This window comes from Furipterus horrens, unplaced genomic scaffold, assembly GCF_987537825.1.
Source record: "Furipterus horrens unplaced genomic scaffold, mFurHor1.1.pri manual_scaffold_11, whole genome shotgun sequence".
Taxonomy (NCBI): Eukaryota; Metazoa; Chordata; class Mammalia; order Chiroptera; family Furipteridae; genus Furipterus; species Furipterus horrens.
The window spans coordinates 86845447-86867883 of NW_028327181.1; the positions used below are offsets into that span (position 1 = coordinate 86845447).

A 22437-nucleotide genomic window follows, 5' to 3' on the forward strand; every position below is an offset into this window, starting at 1 on the left:
TCACATGGCTAAGACAAGAGACAGTGTGGGTGCCTCTGGTCTTCCTACCTCAGTGCTTTCATGGCACGTCCTCACTAACTCACTGTCCAGGCCTCGTGCCTCAGGAGCTGTCCTTACCTTACGTGGCTCCTCCTCTTCCTCTTCACCCTGGGCTCCTGTCTTTCCATTTGCCCATTTGTTCATGTCCTCTGGCTTGGAGACCTCTTCTTTTTCTGGTTCCCTGAGCAAATCTTTTACTAAATCTGTTCCAAAAAATAGTTTCCTCCATTTATTTTTGTAACTTGAATTGTAAAATTTAGGTTTAAGAAGGGTCCCTCTGTTGTTTTTCAAATGACTCAAGGGCATACCTCCATCTTGTACATTTGAAAAAGGGAGTTTAATGAATGGTAATAACATTGATTCTATACCTGCTTTTTAATCTCCGAGAAATAAGGCAGTCTGTACTGTAGTGCACTAATGACATCACTGTTATCATTAAAGTCTAGCTGCTTACCCAGAATGGCTAACAATTTCTTCTCCTTTTGGCCCAAGGAGACCTCCTCTGGCTGAATTGTCAGCTCACTGCCCGCATTCTTATTGCCTTGTAACCCTCTCATGAAGGAGCCTTTTGGATTTTTTAAATGTGGTTCATCTGTCAAAAAAGAAGAGACCATTTTTGATCATGAAGGACTCATGGGACAGCTTTTTGTCAGTCCAAAGCCCTACATGCCAGTCAAATAAGTTGGGAATCAGCAAATATCGGAATGTTGTTCAGAGAGGAGAAAAATAAACCCCAACTTAAACCCGATTGGCAACACAACAAAAGGAGAAAAGGTATGTTTTTAAAGGGCGTTCCACAGCATGAAATAGAGTAACCATATTTAGGATGATTCCCTTGATCCCCAAGGGCCAGTTGCCAGGTACTGAAGAAAAACCAAGGCTGGAAGACCCCACTCAGTTACACTCGCTGCAGATCTACTGCGATTCCTCACGTTCATGGTCCCCACCCTGTCCTGCTCAGATGCAGAGGGAGCATGAGGCTTCCCCGCTCCGCCTCTTCGTGTGCTCGTGTTCTTGCCTCCATCACAGGTGAGCGTGATTAAAACCCACGGCTAACAGGTCTTCATCTGGACATGCCCTTCTCCACTTACCCACCAAAGCATTACTTTGGTCATTGCTTCTACACATCCCTGCCCCCAGAACAAAAGGCTCTATACAGAAAAATAACTCTATGTCCACTCTTGCTCTGTGCTTAAATTTAGGCACGCATCTGGAATGTGGGTTAAGAGACTTGGCAGGTTGTGTGCCACTGTGGAATGTTCAATACATCTATGGAATAATACTTTGGGGTCCTAATATACAGAAGGGAAAAGGCAACTGTTGTCAGATGCCTGCTTTGCTTTCCTTTCATGTCTTTTCTTACATTTTCAGCTTTACTTGGGGAACCATCCAAAACTTCTGACTGCATGAAGGTCAAGTGTATCATTGTACAACTGGGTTTCCATTCCAGAATAATGAAAGTATTGCTGTGGAAGCTGAGGGTCAGAGAAGGAGTTGAGGGTCCCAAAGTGGGGAGCTTGTGGAGCCCCAAAAGGAAAGCCAGAGATCTGAGTACTAGGTGACAGCACTTAACACTCTCTAACCTTGTTTTTACTCTCCTGTTAAAGGAGATTAAAATGCCTGCTCTGCCCACCTTTGGGGTAGAAGAGAGTAATATAATAGGCCAAAAATTTGTTTTTGAAAAATGAGCCACACTCTCTTAATATAAGTAGCACAGTGTTATTATTTATGATGTGCCCCAGATCACTGCCAGAGACCCACATTCACACTATCTGGGCATGAAAGCACATTTTGGAAGTTATCAGATGGTGTGAATAAGCCTAATTTGTAGAAAAATACTTAAAAGCACCCAAGTGTTTGGTGGATAGAAAACCGTGCGCTTCAGAGCAAGTTCAGAGTTGGACAGTCTAAGAATACAAGAGGCCTCCCACCCATTAGAAGGATTTGGTAGTCGCTTCTGATAATAAAACCAGAAATTCAGATCCCAAATAGAATTTTCATAAAATACAATCACTCGTACTCTTTTTATAAAATTGCAAAACAAACAAAATAAAAACATAGCTCTACCTGTCCAACGAGGCAAAGGACAGACGAGGCCTAACGCATCCAGAGCCAGTTTACAGGCTGTGCCACTGACCAACAGGTTCTCATTTGGACGGAAAGCGCCAGCTGAGCACCGCACGCACTGTGTGCTCATTGCTGTTAATCCCCTGCCCCCTTCCTTTCTCTTTTTCCTGCGTCTCACTTTTAGCAAGGAAGCGATTCTCAGAAATATAGGGAGTTAAACTCTGGATGAATGAATAAAAATAACACGGTGACCTTATTTGTTTAAAAACTTACCATCACTGGGACAACTGTAATAGAACAACAATTTTAAAAAAGAAAGAAAAAAACAAAAACAGCAACAACAACGAACCTTCGAAAGGTATTTTCAAAGGAAAACAACTTATCATCATCAATCAAAAATTAAAACAAATAAAATGAAAATGAAAGAATTTACCACTGGGCAATTCAGACTCACCACAAGTTGTGTGTGTCAGACAGTCAGCGGGGCAGTGTAATTTCACTCTCTGGCTGACCCTCTCAATGTTCTCTCTGAATTTGCAGAGGCAGCAGGCCAAATTATGAGGGAGGATCCTATAAAGGGAAAGGCAGAAAATTAAATTATTGGCAGAAAAGCTATTTGAGCAGGTAGAAGAGGTGGGCAGAGGCTACCAGAGGGCTGTGCAAAGAAGCGTTGTGGGGGCTTCCCACCTGAACAGTTTGGGGGGCATCAGCTGGCCATCGGTTATTCTTTTGGTAATCCTCACTGGGGAATGTGCTTATTGATTTTAGAGAGAAGGGAAGGGAGGGAGAGAGAGAGAGAGAGAAACATCTATGTGAGAGAGAAACTAACCGGGACCCTCAGCGAAACCCTAGGCTGGCTGGAAATGGAACCCGCGACCCTTTGGTTTACAGGAAGACTCTCCAACTCACTGAGCCACACCAGCCAGGGCAGCCATTTGCTCTCTTGAATATTGTCAATAAATAGAGGGGAGGACAGAAGAGTAAGAATGGCAGCGGGTATGGTATGCCTAGACTAAAGGTGATAGGCACTAGAATCGGTGACACTGATCTGTAGTTATAATTCAGATGTATCTCCTTCTCCCAACCCAGAAGTCTCACTTTGGGTGGAGAGTACACTAGGAGGGGGAAATCTTCTAAGAAGGCTCTGGATAAGTCCCTAACTTATAAATCCCTAATTGTGAGTGGTAAATGTATTAGAAGTTACTCTGGGCATAAAGAAAAACATTACGTGGTTAAATAGTAGCAGATTGCATTGGGCAAATCTAGGCAATATGAACATTCAAAAGAATAATGATAATAAGGTATAACATAATTAATTTAAAGAAGAGCCCATGAGTTCACAATAATACTCAAAAAGAAAATAGGTAAACTATTATTTATAGAATAATTCCAGCTAATAAATGTAGTAGGAATAATAAAATTAGAAAAATAGTGTCACTTTGTAACCACCAATGTAGTAATCGATCAGACACAAATTATTACTGAGGCACAATTGGGTAAAAAGTTGAGAGGAGAATGTTCGCTGATCTTAAAGCAACATTCAACAGATTATTTATTAATTACCAAGGAAAAAATAACTTTACAATGGAGGGATCTGGAAAATACCATGTTCACCAAAAGATCAAATTTAGCATTATAAGCCACTTAAAATGATGAGGTAGAAAGGATATATCACTTATGTAGTATTCCTTCCAAAATATTTTACTTTGAATCTAATCATGAGCAAACAGACAAATCCAGACTATGGGACAATTCATAAGACAACAATCTTAGACACATCCAAAATGCCAGTGTCATAAGAGACAGAAAATAAAAAGGGTAGATAAATATTTTAGATTAAAGGAAACGAAGACAAGACATGCGATGCCTGATCTTTGATTAGATTCTGGATCAAAACAAAACAGACTTAAAAAATATTATTGAGGCAGGGGGGAGAATATAACTGGCTTTAGACCAAGATGGGATCAATTTGACCTCCTGCCTAAAACAATTAAAAAACCAGACAAAATATATGTAACAACAGTTCTCAAGAAATTGAAATTCAGGTAATGAAGGACAGTGACTCCCAAGAGACAGGAAACAAATTAAGTAAGCCCTCTGATGCATTGTTCTAGCTTACTGCTCTGAGCTTCCAGGTCATGATGTAAGGAAGAAAAAAACCCACAGAGACTGGTTAACTCCCTAAGGAATGGATATGAGAGTTGGGGAAACCAAGGTGACTGGAATGCACAAAGCAGAATACTAGGAAAGAAAAGAAGTACACAGACAAGCACTCTGGGGATATGCAGAGAGATCTCTTGAGTATTCAACAAGGTACTGGATGGTGCCTGTGTGTGAAGAGTTGCTTGAGCCCAGGAAAAGAACCACATGAAAGGATCAGAGAGAAGAATAACTGGATATCACCCACTGTTAGGAATAGTGCCTGCTCCAAGAAGCTGGAGATTAAAAACTACAGTGTCTAAATGAAAAAGACACTGGAGGGGGGATAAATGGTAATGGGGGAAAGATGCAATAAATGCCTACATAAATATAAAACCCGAAAAGAACAAGAAAAAGACACTGGGTAGGGTTACTGGCGTATTAGACACTGCAGAGGAAGAAAAGACCGGTGACTTTACAATGTAGCAATACAAACTATACAAAATGAAACGCCAAGAGAAACAACCAACAACAAAGATGAACAGAGCCACAGGGAGCTGGGCAACAACTTCAGGTGGCCTAATGTATGTGTGCTTAGAGTCCATGAAAGGGGGGAGACATAAAAGTCTGCATAAATAGCCCCAAATCGTTCCCATTGGTGAACACCGAACACTCACATGTCCAAGAAGGCCAGTGAACTCCATGCACAAGAATTATGCCCAAAACTATACTGAAGCACATCATAATCAAATTGCTCAAAACCAGCAATAAAGAGAAAATATTAAAATCAATCCAAGGGGGAAAATAAAACCACTATATAAGAGGAACAAAGATAAAAATTACAGTAGATTTTTTTGTTGGCAATAATGTAAGCCAAAACTCCCAGTGAAAAAAATATATATATATATATATATTTGAGGTAGTGAAGTGGGGAAGGGGACCCAACAACTATCAAGCTAGACATCTCTACCCATGACCTTTCAAAAACAAAAGCAAGATACTCTCAGACATCCAAAAGCTGAAAGAATTCTCCACTAGTAGGTCTGCACTGTAAGAAATGTTAAAGGAGGTCGTTTTCAGCAAAAGAAAACTGTTACCAGATGGAAATACAGATTATTACAAATTCTGAAGGACACTTGAATTGGTAATGACTTAGGTTAATATGTAAGATTTTTCTTATTATTTAAGTATCTTTACAGATAATTGATTATTTAAACACAAAATATAGTGTGGTGTTTATAATGTAAGTAAAAGTAAAGTGTATTGAAAGCAACAGCACAGAGGCCAGGAGGGACAAATGGAAGTACACTATTGCAAGGTTCTTATACCATTGATGAAACCATAAAATATCATTGGAAGAGAGATTGTGAGAAGGTAAAGATGCATACTATAAACCATAAAGCAATCACTGAAATAACAAAATCTGAGCTATAGCTTTTTAGCCCACAAAGAAAACAAAATACTCAAATGTATTCAATCCAAAAGCACAAATGAAAAGAAAACAACAACAGGCAAACAGATGGGACAAATAAAAAACAAATAGCAAGACAGTAGATTTCAATGTAATTGCATCAATCATTACATTAATTGGAAATGGTCTAACACAGTTATCACACTAGATAAAAAAAGGAAAAGCCATCTTTATGTGTCTACAAGAACCAACTTCAATAGAAAGATACACATAGGTTAAAAGGATAGAAAATATACTATGCTAACACTAACCAAAAGAAAGCTGGAGTGGAGATATTTCCATAAGACAAAGTCAATGTCAAAGCATATTACCAGGGATGAGGGAGACTATATTTCATCAAAATAAATATGTCAAATAATGAAGACATTACCTAGAAACTTATATACCTGATAACAGAGCTTAAACATAGATGAAGGAAAGTGAGAATGACCAGGAGAAACGAACAAATCCACACTTATAATTGGATACTTTAACATTTTTCTTTCAGTGATTGATAGAGCAAGTAGATAGAAAATCAACAAGGATATAGAAGACTAGAAGAACACTATCCACCTACATGATGTGTGTAAGACACTCCTCCCCAAATCAGCAGGATGTACACTTTTTTCAAGTGGATGCATAAGATTTGCCAAAATAGACCATATTCTGGCCTATTACCAGAATTTACTGGCTATAAAGTCAGTTTCAATAATTTAAAAAGGATTTTAGTTATTCAATATACGTTCTCTAACAACAGTGAAAGTAAATCAGAAATTAACAGATCTATAAAAAAAAAGTCCACAGTTTTGACAACTAAAAAACATGCTTCTGAATAACCCTATGGGTCAAAGAAAAAATTCATAAGGGAGATTAGAAACTATTTTGAACTGACTGAAACAGAAAACATGAGATGTCAACACGTGGGATGTTGCTAAAGCAATACTCAGCTTCTGCAGCTTCCATCTTAAGAAACCAGAGAAAGGACTTCAGTCAAGTTGCAGGTATAGGCAGACATGCTTCAGCAGCCCCTTGCACGAGCATAAGAAATATCACAACTATCCTCAAAACAAAAAACACCCAGAACGGTCAGAAAATCGAACTGCATGGAAGTCCGGCAACCAATGATTTAAAGGAGCCATATTCGTCCAGACGGGTATGAGGGATGGAGCCGGGGCGGAAAGGACACTGTGTGGTGCTGGTGAGGAAGCACCAATGGCTGGCAGAACAGGCAGTCCTACATTCATGTGTGGTGCATAAAGATCGAGTGATCCCAATCCAAGGCCAGACCACACAGCCCAGGGCGCCAACACCAGAAAAATAAAGCATAATACCTTCTGGCTATAAAAACCAGTGTGGGTTGGGGTGGCGGAAGAAACCACTTGTCACTCAAGCGAGTCTGCTTAGAGGGCCCCCACAGTTCTAGAATGCACTCAAACCCACCCACTCTGGGAACCACCACCAGTGCAACAGCTAGAGGGGTGCCAGTGGGTGAAGTGACTGGAAGCAGGGTGAGTGCCGAGCAAGCCTCCAGAAGCCAGGCAGTGGCATTGTCCTCTCTCTGACCCCTCCTCCACAAACAGAGCCACAGAGTGGTGAAACGGGTTGCCCCGCCCTGGCAAACACCCAAAGCTCCACCCCATACAACTTAACAGATGTGCTAAGACAGGGAGTCAAAGCAGCTCTACCTCGTACACAGAAACAAACACAGGGAGGCTGCCTGGTTGAGGAAACAAAGGAATATGGCCCAAATGAAAGAACAGAACAAAACTCCAGGAAAAGAACTAAACAAAATGGAGATAGCCAACCTATCTGATGCAGATTTCAAAAACACTGCTGATAAGGATGCTCAGAGAACTCACTGAGTACTGCAAAAGCATAAGGGAAGAAAGGAAGGCTACACTAAGTGGAATAAAGAAAAATCCACAGGGAATCAACAGTGAAGGGAAGGAAGCCAGGGTGCAAATCAATGATTTGGAACATAAGGAAGAAATCAACAGTCATCCAGAAGAGAATGAAGAAATATGGAAGTTAAAAAAATGAGGAGAGAATAAGAAAACTCTGGGACACCTCCAAAAGTACCAACATCCGAATCATAGGGATGCCAGAAGCAGAAGAGGAAGAGCAAGGAAGTCTATTTGAAAAAATAATGAAAGTAAACTTCCCTAATCTGGCAAAGGAAATAGACATACAAGTCCGGGAAGCACAGAGAGTCCCAAATAAGTCGGACCCAAAGAGGACCACACCAAGATACGCCATCATTAAAATGCTAAATGGTAAAGGTAGAGAGAGAATCTTAAAAGCTGCAAGAAAAAAGCAGAGAGTTACCTACAGAGGAGTTCCTTTAAGCCTATCAGCTGATTTCTCAGAAGATACTTTGCAGGCAAGAAGGGACTGGCAAGAAGTATTCAAAGTGATGAGAAACAAGGACCGAAACCAAGATTACTCTATCCAGCAAAGCTATCATTTAGAACGGAAGGGCCAAAAAAAAGTAGAAACAACGCAAACATCCATTAACTGATGACCGCTTAAACAGACTGGTATCTTCACACAACTGGAAAATTACACGGCAATAAAAAGCAATGAACTACTCATAGATGCAATAACATGAATGAATTCCAAAAGGATTATGCTAACTGAAAGAAGCCAACACAAAAGGCTACACTTTACATGATTTCATTTATAAGAGACTCTGGAAAAGGCAAGACTATCGTGACAAAAATCAAATTGGTACTTGCCAGGGACTAATGGTGGGAGGAGGAACTGAGTGCAAAAAATCATGAGGAGCCTTTTAGGTATGATGAAAGTATTCTGTATCTCAAATAGCATGGTGGCACATAAATACACATTTCTCAAAACTCACTGAACTGTATACTTTAAAATAGTGAATTTTATTAAATAAGAATCTGACTTAAGAAAATAATAAGGCAAACCTCCTAAAAGAACAACTAAGTGAAAATAAATATAAGAAAAATCAACTTACAGTTTTTCCAAATTAGTGTTTAGCGCGAGGATGCGCTCAACTGTGGTGAGTGACACATCTGTTTTCCCCAGGTCTCTGAAGGAGAAAGTCCAAACATGCATCAAATGAACCCAAAGACAAAATTCTGTACTTGAAAGGGCACTTAATATCTGCTTACTTCAGTTTTGGCTTCTCTGTCAAGCCAGCTCGAAAGTTTACTTGCTGTGGATAATAATTTCAGAGAGCTCTTCTTGAAGAAATTTAAATTTATTTGCATCATCAAATTAATGATGTCGGTGAACAGTACAATCTACTTTTTTTTAGCCATTATTCTACTTCTAATTCTCAGTAGCATCCACCACTTCATTACTCTTTAAAAAATACATAATGTACAAGTTATTCCTTTTTCCTTTCTGAGATCAATGGTGTTTCTACATGCTTCTCAAGTTACATATCAGTGTGTGTTCTTTAACACCGCTCCCTTTCTTTGCTGGCTGCCTTGTCCACCTGCTTTCTCTCTTAATCATTTTTCTGTGCCAATAACTTTGTTTTTTTTCAATAGGGAAAGATATTTTATTTATTTTTTATTTTTAAAAATACTTTTAAATTTATTTTTAGAGAGAGGGGAAGAAAGGGAGAGAAACATCAATGTGTGGCTGCCTCTCATGCTTCCCCAACAGGGGACCTGGCCCTCAACCCAGGCACGTGCCCTGACTGGGAAGAGAGCTGGCTGCACTTTGGTTCACAGGCCAGCGCTCAATCCACTGAGCCACACCAGCCAGGGCTACTGTGCCAATAACTTTTATGCAATAAACCAGTTATAATTTAAATTATGACTTTTTAGTCAAAATGCAAAATGCTAACTCTTTGACGAAAGTAGAAAGGAGCAGAAATCATCTCACGAACCAAGAGATTGTCGCAATACTTACAGATATTTTAATGCTGGCAAATTAAAAAGATAGGGATCATCAAGACTTCTCAAAGGGTTATGGCTGAGGATTCTGAAAAAAATGCAATAGAATAAAAATTATCTGCATTTTCAATAATTGCCCCAAAAGTTTATATTCATTTTATTGGTACAAAACTAGAAGGTTAAAAAAATATTATTTTCTGTCTTTACTAATAGATCACCCAGAGAATCTGTAAAACACTCTTTGTTGGGGAGCTACCCAGGTCTCTAAATGATAAAGTGGGGAAGAGAACGTGGAAGAAGAAGAAGAAGAAGAAGAAGAAGAAGAAGAAGAAGAAGAAGAAGAAGAAGAAGGAGAAGGAGAAGGAGAAGGAGAAGGAGAAGAAGAAGGAGAAGGAGAAGGAGAAGGAGAAGGAGAAGGAGAAGGAGAAGGAGAAGGAGAAGGAGGAGGAGGAGGAGGAGGAGGAGGAGGAGAAGGAGAAGGAGAAGGAGAAGGAGAAGGAGAAGGAGAAGAAGAAGAAGAAGAAGAAGAAGAAGAAGAAGAAGAAGAAGAAGAAGAAGAAGAAATAAGCGGATAGCAAAGAAAAAAGTATGCCAAAGAACTTTCAGATGGAAAACCCTAGAGGTGACTATGCTGACAGGAAACTCTTGCTCTACAGAAAATACTTATTGTGGCATCCTCCATAATTCAAGTTGCTTTTCTTCATCTACAGAAAGTTTTTTAAATTCCAGTTTAAACCACCCAGTTAAAAATAAAAATAGGACCAACTCCTTGGTTTTAGAGCCAAAGAAGGGATAAATCTTAAGAGGAACTGGTGAAAACCACACTCTCATCACATACTCCCATGTGTATTCTTATATCACAAGCTTCCTTACATTTCATGTAATCACCTGTTTACTTGTCAATTTCTTGGACTGTTAGTGCCTAAAATTTTCTAGGTATTTAATAAATGCTTGTTTAATAAATAAATAACATTTTAACTACATCTCAATAAAATGAACAAATGTGTTTTTTGACAAAATTTTGTATTTCAAATGCTGAAATAAATTTTATTCTTGACTCTTTAAAACAAGCAAAACAGACAAAAATAAGAAAGAAAAGAAAGTCTGTTTTTAGGTTAACTCTTCTCAAGAATCGTTAGTGTAACCCTCACAATAATCTTACTGATAAATATTATTATTACCCCATTTTACAAATGAGAAAACTGAGGCACAGAGAGGTTGTATTGCTTGTCCTAGGTCATCAAGCTAGTAAGAAGCAGAGGTGGCATTGAACCCAGTTCTGACTCCAAAGCCTGTTTAACTTCTATGAAGAAAAGGGGTTTAAAATAACTTGTAATTTAACCTTACTTGTGAGACCACTAAATAAAGAAATAGATTTTCAAATTTCATGTACCCATCTGGGAGACCCTCAATGATAAATTACATTTTCTGTTTTTATTTCTGTTTCCTAATCATCCCCCACGATTAAGTATTTAACTAACGTATAGTCAAGTTTAAAACCATGTTGTAGGCAAATTAGTAAAAATTATGAAGTAAGGACACCTGAAAATTCATTTCTACAAAAGCAACAAAAAATACAACTGGAAAAAAAAAGACTCAATTGTTTTTAAACTGAAAATTTAACCAGCACGCTTGCAGGAATCCAGGGAACACTTATTCAAGAAAAGTGATTGGTTTCTGTAAGATCAATGATCTGTGTTGTTTTAATTCTTCTTAGAGCTTTGCTCTCCATCCCATGGGTAACATTGAAAAACAGCCCACATGCCCAGTACCACAGGGAACAGAATGGAATACAATCTCATTCCCAAAGAACTGTCTGGTAGTTCCCTGAAGACTCACTTAAAAGGTTTGTCTTTGACGTGACTGAGAGCTGGGTAGCGCCAAAAGCCTCTCTCCTCAGGGGCAATTTTGTGAAAACAATTGCAGGTAAATGTTTTAAGAGGGCAGCCGCTGAGGCAACAGATAACAGTTGGTGCAAATTTAAAAAAAAAAAAAAGAGAGAGAGCCTAACAAAAAAGCTTAAAAATCAAAGCTGAGAAATGAGATATCCATAAAAACTCTGAAGGGCTTCAAAATATGCTCAGGAAATTGGAAGACCATGGGACACATTCCTGAGAATCTAGGAAAGAACTATTAGAGCTAATAAATGAGTTCAACAAGGTTGCAGGATACAAGACCAATATGCAAAAATTAGCTGTATTTCTATACACTAGGAATGAATAATCCAGAAATGAAATAAAGAAAAAAACTCCAGCTATAACAGCATCAAAAAGAATGAAATACCCAAAGAAGTGTATGACTCACATACTAAAAACTACAAAACATTGTGTAGAGAAACTTTTAAAAGATGTAAACAAATGGAAAGACATGATGTGTTTGGCATTGGAAGATGATACTGTTAAAATGACCCTCCTCCCCAAATCAATTTATGGTTTCAATGCAATCTCTATTAAAATTTCAACTGACTTCTTTCCAGAAATTGACAAGCGATTTTTAAAATCATATGACAATTCAAGGGACCAAGAATAGCTAAAACGATCTTGATAAAGAGGAACAATGTGGAAGGACACACACATCCTGGTTTCAAAACCTAATTCAGAGCCACAGCAATCACAGTGTGGGACTGGCATAAGGCTAGACATAGCAATCAATGGAACAGGGTTGACAGTCCGGAAATGAACCCTCACATGTGTTGTCTATTGAGTTCCCACAAGGGTGCCAAAGCTATTCAATGTGGAAAGAACCGTCTTTTCAAATGGTGCTGGGACAACTGTGTATCCCCATGCAAAATAATGAAGTTGGACTCTGCCTACACTTCACACACCATATGTACAAATTAACTCAAAATAAATCAAATACCTTAATGTAAGAGCTAAAGTTGTAACATCCTTAGGAGAAAACAAGGGATAAATGTCTATGACCTTGATTAGACCAACAGTTTCTTAGATATGATACTAAAAGCACAACCAAAGGAAAAATAGATAAATTAGACTTTATAAAAATGAAAAAAATTTTGTGCCTCAAAGGACACTATCAAGAAAATGAAAACACAGACTTCCCGCCAAGATGGAGGCCTAGACTGATATGCTCCGTCTCCCTCCACAACTAAGAAGGACTATAACTACCACAAAACCAGAAATAACCAGAAGTTCCAGCAGAAAATAAAGCTACATGAAAGTCCAAGGTATGAAGTTATAAACAAATGGTGCTCGACTGAAGAGGTAGGAGAGGCGAAGCATGGGCGAGAGGTCAAGCTGTGCTGGTGGCAGCAGCTACAGCGATGGGCGGAGGGACTGCAGTAAGCACAGACACCCGTATTTAAGGGGAGGCAAGAAGCACCTGGGAGCACCCCTGGCTGCAGACCAAACCCGTCAGCTCATGATTCCAACGCCAGGGAAGGCAGACCCCATTGCCTCGGACTGTGAGGCCCAGAGGGGCGTGGGGACGGAGGAGGAGGCTCCCGGTCTCTCAGTGGAGAGAGAACGGCAGGAATCCATCTTGCACCCCTGCCCCCATGCAAAGCACCGCAGTGTGGTGAGAAAGGTTGCCTGGTAGTGACAAATGCACGGGGCTCACCCCCTATAGCATAGAAGGTGTGACAGCCCCGCCCAGGGAGCAAAAACCTGCCAAGATGGCAGGGTTAATGATAGAGATCTCAATCATGCAGCTGACTAGAAAGCAAATACATGAATTAACGGACGAACTGATAGATAACATTTCTGAGGCTCAGTTCAGAGCTATAGTTATAAGACAGCTTACAGAAATAACAGCGGGATTTAATCAAGATGGGGAAGGAATGAAGGCTAGTCCTGCTGAAATGAATGAAGACACATATGAAACAAGTGGCGAGGGAAGGAAAACCAGGGATCAAATCAACAAATCAGAACAAACAGTCAACAAATGCAGAAAGAGGAAACAAAAAGTGAGGAAAATGAGGAGGAGCTCAGAAACCTCTGGGACAGCTATAAGAGAGCAAACATCTGAATTATAGGATTGCCAGAAGGTGAAGAAAAACTAGAAATTGAAAAATTATGTGAAAAAATAATGAAGCAGAACTTCCCTAACTTGGGGAAGGAAACAGACTTACAGGTCCAGGAAGCACAGAGAGTTCCAAAAACACTGGACTCTGGAAGAACCACACCAAGACACATTATAATCAAAATGTCAAAAATTAAAGATAAAGAGAGAGTCTTAAAAGCCGCAAGAGAGAAGAAGAGAATTATGTACAAAGGGGTCCCAATTAGACTATCAGCTGATTTCTCAAAGGAACTCTGAGGGCGAGAAGAGACTGGCAAGAAATATCAAAGAAATGAAAAGCAAAATCCTACAACCAAGATTACTCTATCCAGTGAAGTTCTCATTCAGAATGAAAGGGCAGAGAAAGTGCTTCCAGGACAAAGTAAAACTGAAGGAGTTCATGAGATCCAAACCACTGTTATATGAGATGCTAAAGGGACTTGTTTAGGAGAAGGAGGATCAAAACTATGAACATTAAAATGAAAATTGTATCACAACAACCAACAACAGAAGCTAGGGAATCAAAACAAAGGCAAACTAAGTAGGCAATGAGAGCGGGAAAAGAATGATAGGTATGGGGAACATTATGGGGGGAGGTCAGCGGAAAGGGGGAAGGGGGGGAAGGGGGGAAAGGGAGGGAGATGATGCAGGAATTAAGACGCATAGTAGGAGGGAGTGGAGTAGACGGAAGATGTTGAGAAGAACTATATTCCCAACTAATGGGCATGGACTAAGTGGGGGGTACAACTGGAGGGAGGGGGGTCAACAGGGTGGAGGGAAGCAGAGGAAAAGTAATTGGAGAACTGTAACAGTAAAATCAATAAAACATATTAAAAAAAACTGAAAACACCACTCAAAGAATGGGAGAAAATATTTGCAACTCGTATCTTTGATAAAGGCTCATATTTAGAATATCCAGAATATGTAAAGATCTCTTACACTCATTAAAAAGATAATAACCAAATTTTAAGATGGACAAAAGATTTAAAGAGACATTTCTCCAAAAACGATATACAAATGGCCAATAAGCACATGAAAAGATGCTTAATGTCTGAAGTCAGCAGGCAAATACAAATCAAAAATACCGTGAGATACTACCTTACATTCACTCAGATGGCTATAACCAGACAGACAGACAGTAACAAACGCTGGCAAGGATGTGGAGAAGTTGAAATCCTCACACACTGTTGGTGGGAATACAAAATGGTGAAGACACTGTGTACAACAGTTTGGCACTTCCTCAAAAAAGGTAAACGTATAATTGCTATATGACTCAGCAATTCACTCCCAGGTATGCACCCAAGAGAATTAAAAACATGTCCACAGAAACACATTCCTAGGTATGGGACTGTCATAGTAGCATTATTCATAATGGCCAAAAGGAATAGCAAATTCCTTGCAAAGCTCATAAGTGGCTCTACCACTTATTAACAGTGTAAGCCTAGGTAAGTTGTTTAACATCTCTGAGTTCCAATGGGAATAATGATACCTGCGTCACAAGAGCTGTTGGGAAAATGAGATACAGCCTGAGGTAACACGTGATGAGCATTTACTGTGTGGAAAGCACTATTCTAAGAACTTTAGTCACGATATCTTACTTGTATCATAATTAAAAGTACCAAGTATACTGCCTGAAACATAATAAGCACCTAATAAATGTAAGTGTTAAAGAAACATGGGGCAGAGGATGAATTACTATGCTTTTGAGAGAAAGAAAATATCTTCTTATAAATGAGAAGACTAAGATGCAGTTGGAAAAAGAGAAGTATCATCGTAAGCTGCTGGGTTTGACAATCTCAAAACCTTTGTACTATTACAAATAAAATGACCCCCCCTGGATGATCCTAAAGGACAGATTCCTCACTGCTATTTTTAGTGTCTTGTTTATGCCTTTCAGAACCCAAGAATAAGCTGCCAAGATTCCAGTCCATACCAAAAAGGGCATCCTTTAGTTGCCCACAGCTATCTAAAGGAACCCAATCAAGGTTAGTAGACAAGGGGAGCATTAGGGTGTCTCTGTGATCAATGCTCAATTTGCCTTCAGCGTGTGGCCTGACTTACCTCACTGATATTCTCAAGAGTGGGGTCAATAATTCAACAGGGATAAGGCTTGGATTTTCCTCTCAGATCCTCTCAGTGCCTATGATCTTGGCACAATATGGAGGTACCACGGACAAGCCAGAATGTGAATGCGCTCTACCTGGATGAGGTACAGCCTTTCTGCATTATAGAGTCCTTTGTTTTCTAAAATCATGGAGCTTGTATCGTTAGAATCACTGAAGTGAGATAAAAGCATTTTTAAAAGTATTTTATTTTACTTTTAAAGAGAGGGGAAGGGAGGGAGAATGAGGGGGAGAGAAACATCACTGTGTGGTTGCTTCTTGTGTGCCCCTTACTGGGGACTTGGCCTGCAACCCAAGTTTGTGCCCTGACAGGGATTCGAACCGGCAACACTTTGGTTCACAAGCCGGCGCTCAGTGCACTGAGCCACACCAGCCAGGGCTAAAAGAATTTTTTAAAACAAGCCATCAGCCATGGCTGGTGTGGCTCAGTGCATTGAGTGTTTAACAGTAATATTATGACTTCATTCAACGACTTGCGGCCAAGATGGAGTCCTAGACAGACACCCTGCATCTCTCTCCACAACTAAGAAGGACTACAACTACCTCAAAACTAGAGACAACCAGAAGTTGCAGAAAATCAAGCTGCATGGAAGTCCAACAAACAAAGATATAAAGAAGAAATACTCATCCAGACAGGTAGGAGGGGTGGAGCTGGGGCGGAGAGGACGCAGTGTGGTGGTGGCAGCAGCAGCAGCAACAGCAGTGGCAGCAGCAGGCCGGCAGAAAGCGCAGTCACACATTTCAAAAAGCAGGGAGGGACACCTGGGGAGCGCTCCCGGCCAGACTGCACAGCTCAGGGTCCCGGCACCAGGGAAAATCAAACCTCATTGCTTCTGACTGTGCAAACCGGTGGGGGTTGGAGTGGAGGAAGAAACTGCTGGTCTCTCAGCAGAGCCTGCTTGTTTAAAGGGCCCCCACTGTCCTAGAATGACTGCAGGCCCACTCACTGAGGGCACAATGGGCAGGGCAACAGCTAGAGAGGCGCCAGTCCCATACAGAAGTGGGAGAAGTGCCTGGAAAAGGGGCAGGTGCTGAGCAAGCGGCATTGTTCCCTCTCTGTCCCCTCCCCCACATACAGCATCACAACGTGGTGAAACGGGTCTCCCTGTACTGATGAATACCTCAGGCTCCACCCCTTGCAACAAACAGGAGCAACAGCTCTATCTAAGACACAGAGGCAAACAAACACAGGAGCCTGTCAAGATGAGGAGACAGAGAAGTATGGCTCAAAAGGGGGAACGGATCAAGGCTCCAGTGGAAGAAATAAGCGATGAGGAGATAGCCAGCCTAAGAGATGAGGAGATAGCCAACCTAGCAGATGCAGAGTTCAAAACGCTGGTGATAAAGATGCTCACAGGCTTGACAGACATTCTTGTGTACGGCAAACGCATAAGGGAAGAAGTGAAGGCGATGCTAAGTGAAATGAAGGAAAATCCACACAAAACCAATGCTGAAGGGAAGGAAATCGGGGTTCAAATCAATGATTTGGAACACAGGGAAGAAACATCAGTCAACCAGTACAGAATGAGGAAACAAGAATTGAAAAAAATGAGGAGAGGCTGAGGAACCTCTGGGACAACTTTAAACGTGCCAACATCTGAACCATAGGGGTGCCAGGAGAGCAAGAGCAAGAAATTGAAAGCTTATGTGAAAATATAATGAAGGAAAACTTCCCAAGTTTGGCAAAGGAAATAGACATACAAGTCCAGGAAGCACAAACAGTCCCAAACAAGCTAGACCCAAAGAGGACCACACCGAGACACATCATAATCAAAATGCCAAAGGTGAAAGATAAAGAGAGAAACTAAAGAGCAGCAAGAGAAAAGTAGTTATCTACAAAGGGGTGCCTATAAGACTATCTGTTGATTTCTCAAAAGAAACTTTGCAGGCAGGAAGGGACTGGCAAGAAGTATTCAATGTGATGAAAGGCAAGGACCTACAACCTAGATTCCTCTATCCAGCGAAGCTATCACTTAGAATGGAAGGGCAGATAAAGTGCTCCCCAGAAAAGATAAAGCTAAAGGAGTTCATCATCACCAAGCCATTATGATATGAAATGTTAAAGGGACTTATTTAAGAAAAAGAAGATCAAAACTATGAACATTAAAATGACAACAAACTCACAACTATCAACAACTGAATCTAAACAATAAAAACAAAATTCAACTAAGCAAACCAGAAGAGGAACAGAATCATAGGTACGGGGATAATTTGGAGGGTTATCAGCTGGGATGGGGAAGAAGTAGAAATGGGGAAATGGTGCAGGGATTAAGAAGTATAATTGGTTGGTACAAAATAGACAGGGCAAAGTTTAGAATAATATAGGAAATGGTGAAACCAAAGATCTTATATGCAAGATCCATGGACATGAACTAAGGGGGTGGGATTACTGGGGCAAGCGAGGTACCGGGCAGAGGGGAGCAAAAGGGAAAAAAATTGGGACTACGGTAACAACATAATCAATAAAACATACTTAAAAATAAAAAAGACTTCATTCAAGAAACTTACTGAATTATAATTACCTGAACCCCAGGGGTGAATCAAGATTTTGTGGAGCTTGAGCATCATTTGTTCTGGGAAATCCAAATACAAACATGCCAAACTAGAAATATGAAAATTGTTAGTGCGCCTCCTAAAACTTTGAAAGGCACCCATGCAAGTGAAGAGCTCTGAAGCTTAAGTTCCATTCAGTTCATGATAAGTCTACCTCAAACTTGTCACAAACTTGTTTAATGCAGAGAAAAGTATCGTTTCAACGTATAAAAACACCAGTAATACATTGTATAGACGATCAAATGACTCAACTTGAGGGGTGGCATCTTCCCTGGGCAAGTTGCCTTTGGAAAAAGATGCAATTTAGTTTACACCTTATTGTGGCAGATGTTTCCTGAAGCAAATTAGCCTTGTCCCTAACAAAGATTTGGCCCCAAACAAAGGAGCCCAGCCTCCAGAACACACTGATGGCATTGCGACAAGCTTTTGAAAATAACTGTGAATTAGTTCTAGCAGTACAGCTCTATGCAAATCACAGGAGTATTTTTATTTCTAACACCTTTTCTTGTCGTTTAAGATGAACCCAGAAACTGAAGAACTGCAGGCTGGTGCCTCCTGGATGACGAATCTCTTCTAACCCACCCCCCACTTCCCACTTAGTCTCCCTCCTCTCCCGTTACCCTGCTGCAGAGATGCTGGCGTGGGTCTCCTATGTTCTTCCCAACAACATCCGTCTTCCTCCTTCCAGTATCAAAGTTTCTTGGGGATAAAGTCCCTGCCCAATTCTTCCTTGTACCCCCAGCACTTAGGACAGTGCTGATACACAGTGGGCATGGCGCCCAGGAAACCTTTTTTCTTCCTGTGCTGCCTTCCTAACTATAGTGAAACTCAGGTTCTTATAAGAAACTCTCCGTGTTACACAATGCTTGGCAAAGCTGGTGACTTTATGACATCGTACTCATACTACCGAGACCTCTGGGTGGGAGGACCCCAGAAGCCTGCTGCTCTGATGCGCGCGCCAAAGGAAAACTGACCCTCAGTCTTCTTTCCCCAAGTTAGGGATCAGCAAACTAAACAGGGAAAAGGAAGGCTGCTACAGATGAGACACCTGCAGGAACTGTCAGTCCAGCGCCAGACACACCCTGAACACCTGCATCTAACCCGAAACTGTGGGAAATTGGATTTCTGAACCATAAGACGGTAAGACAGTCTTTTCAAAGGCAGGTGGAGGGGACAATCTTCACCATAAGTTCAAAATCCTGTTCAGGACCCTGAACATATGCATTCTGCTTTGCTCGTATCACTGAGAAATCACAGAATTTTTGAGCTGCGAGGGGATAAAACCCACACTTCCCACTGACGAGTGGTCAGGAAAGAAATTGGAATTAGGCTACAGCGATGTATTTTCTTTATGACTATTTTTTCACAGCACACCTTAACATAAATAGCATATTTTCCCATACCTCAAAGGTTCCCATTGCCACAGACAATTCGCTTCAGAGTTACATACTTTCTCAAAAAGATAACATTCTGGGTTATTGAGGAGAGATGTGCCCTGTGGCAGGTTTTTAGGAAGACTTCCTGCTTTATTGTTTAAGAGACCCATGGTTGAGGAGAACTCTGAGCTAAGCTGAAACTCTTTCAGTCCTATGTTCCATACATTTACGCAGTCAGAAACTTTGCACATGAGCAGGAATCTAAGTTCAATTCAGAAGTGGAATTTCAAGGACCATTCACAAGTCAGAGCAGCAGCACCGCTGGGATAGCCAGGACGATGCTACTTTGAATGATACTTGCTTGCTGCCTTTTATCGCCCCCGCCGAAGGTCAGTGCTGGGGAAAGCGGAGCCTGCGTATGAGTCCGACAAGTCCTTGGCCTCTTTGTACCTTAGTTTCCTCATTTGAGAAGAATGAATGGCTCTTAAGCCATACTTCCCAGAGTTCAAACTGGGCTTACACCCAGCTCACCAATCACTGGATCATGTGTTTACCCATAGCTTTTTACATGTATTTATCTTCTATTTCACTTACAAGGTGTGTAAAAACCTCATTCCATGCCAGGTTTGAAATGTCCCGGGGCTCAGTTCTCTGATTGAATTGCCACCAAGATTTCTTCAAAAGAAGACACAAGCAAAAAACAAAAAAATAAAAACAATTCAGATCTTTTGGCAGTGATTCTAATTTATATATGATAAAACAACCTCAATACTCCCTCTATGCATTAAATAAATCTCACTGTGGGAGATATCTCATATGAGCTAGGCTTTCATGCGTACACATGCAGTGCATTAGATACAAAACAGTAAGTACTTGAAAAAAACTTGCATTAAGTGGTCTTTATTTCTCTAGCACAGGGTTACATAACTTAACATTTTGGGCTAGATAATTCTTTGTTACAGGGGCTGTCCTGTGCGCTGTAGGATGTTGAACAACTCCGGCCTCTGCCCACTACATGCCAGTAGCATATCTACAATCGTGGCAACTAAGAATGTCTTTGGATATTGCCAAGTGTCACCTGGGTGCAAAACCACCTTGGCTGAGAATCACTGCTGTAGAATGCGTCATTCCGATCTGTGAGATAATTCTCACACTAGTCTGGGCTAGAGACAAAAACGACTTGCTACATAACTTTAGTAGCTTTCTACTAATACAATTTTAATCTTACTTCAAAAGAAATAACAAAGAGATTTACAATTAAGTTTTATAAAAATTCTAGACATAATGAAGTTATAGTTATAACTTACAGAGTTTCCAGGAAAGGCATCTCTTGAAAAGATTTCTTACCAATAGATTTTATATTATTGCCAGATAAATCTCTAGAAAAAAGGAAAGGAGAAATATTCCCTGAATTAGCTATTAGATACCTAAATAGTAGAAATAATTGGTAGAGGTTGGAATGATAATATTGAATACGTAGCTTTAGTCTAAACTCTAAACCTTAGGAATTGGGATTTGAACCTTCCAGAGCTCGTAAACCTGCCCTCACCTCCCTGAACAATCTCACCCTCATGATCTTTATAAAGAAAATATACAACTATAGATCTTGATAAATTTTGAAGATAATCTTTTCTGAGAGAAGAATTGATTAGATGACATTTCGTGGCCTCATCAAATTTAAATTATGAGCTGAAAGCTTTTATCTTTATATTTAATTACAAATTTCTAGTATGAAAAAGAAATAGCCTCACACTTACACACCTTCCTGGCTTAGTTCTGTTTTTCTCGGCCAATTCAATACCAGAAGAAATAAAAGATCTCTTTTCACATAACTGAAAAGAAAGTTGCTACTTTTTAAAATTCAGAACTTTGAACTAATTCAGAACGATACTTCCTATTGTTTTAGCAGAAATTCATTTTTTATTTTACGTTGCTTTAATAACCCATGAATTTAATTGCTTCAGTTGTACGGTGGTGGGAAAACAAAAAACCAAAATGGTACTGGATTTTTATTTGAAAACACCCATTCTTGTCTATAGTTACTCTTATTTCCATTGATTCCAGCTTAGTCCCTCAGTGTTCACCTAGATGAGTATAACTGTCTTCTCACTGGTGTTTCCATTTCTAGTCTCTCCCTTTCTAATCCATCCTGCACACGGTCACCAGATTAACACTCTGGAAGTGGTTCTCCAGTACCGGCCAGCATCACTTGGGAACTTATTGAAGATGCAAAATCCAAGCCCTACTCTGAACCGACTGAATCAGTAACTGTGGGGGTGGAGCTTGAGCTTTACCGGGCTCTTCAAGTGATTCTGTTGCAGGCGAAAGTTTGCCCTACAGCACAGGTGTGATAACATGGTAGCCTGGCATGTTATCCTTGGCTTGGCCTTCAAAGCCCTAGAAGATCTGGCTCTAATATTCTGTTCTTCCTAGCTGTACTCCACAGGCACTCAAGGTATTTTTACTTGTACTCTACAGGTACTCAAGGTATTTTTCCTGTATTTTGCCTTTCCCCATGCTCCTTTTGCAAGATTATTCCATCCGAGATGTCTGTGTGATGATCCCTAAGGGCCCTTCAAGGTCGTCTTCAAACAGCATTGCTCTAGTAACATCTTTGCTGATCCAACTTCAAGTGTCTTTTCCCTCTGCCGTGTTCCAAAACCAATTCATACTTCTCATTGCCCATCTCCATTTCTTCTTTTTGATACAGTTATTCTTGCATCCTATTTCCTCTGAGCATAAACTCCTTGAAAGGATGGATGAGGTCTTGCTCACCTGCACTGTCTACCATGTTTAAAAGT

The 22437-nt window shown here is 40.3% G+C and overlaps 1 protein-coding gene across 1 annotated transcript; it reads right to left on the bottom strand.

The window, feature by feature from the left end:
- On the bottom strand, positions 1-21000 carry LOC149998727 (leucine-rich repeat-containing protein 37B-like). Its single transcript, XM_090257575.1, has 7 exons — positions 20944-21000; positions 20231-20311; positions 9584-9655; positions 8676-8750; positions 2561-2676; positions 494-631; positions 1-242 (listed from the first exon to the last, which is right to left on the bottom strand). The coding sequence occupies exons 1-7, from the start codon at positions 20961-20963 to the stop codon at positions 1-3; spliced, it is 744 nt and encodes a 247-aa protein (XP_090113701.1). The 5' UTR covers positions 20964-21000.
- Positions 21001-22437: the final 1437 nt, after the last annotated feature.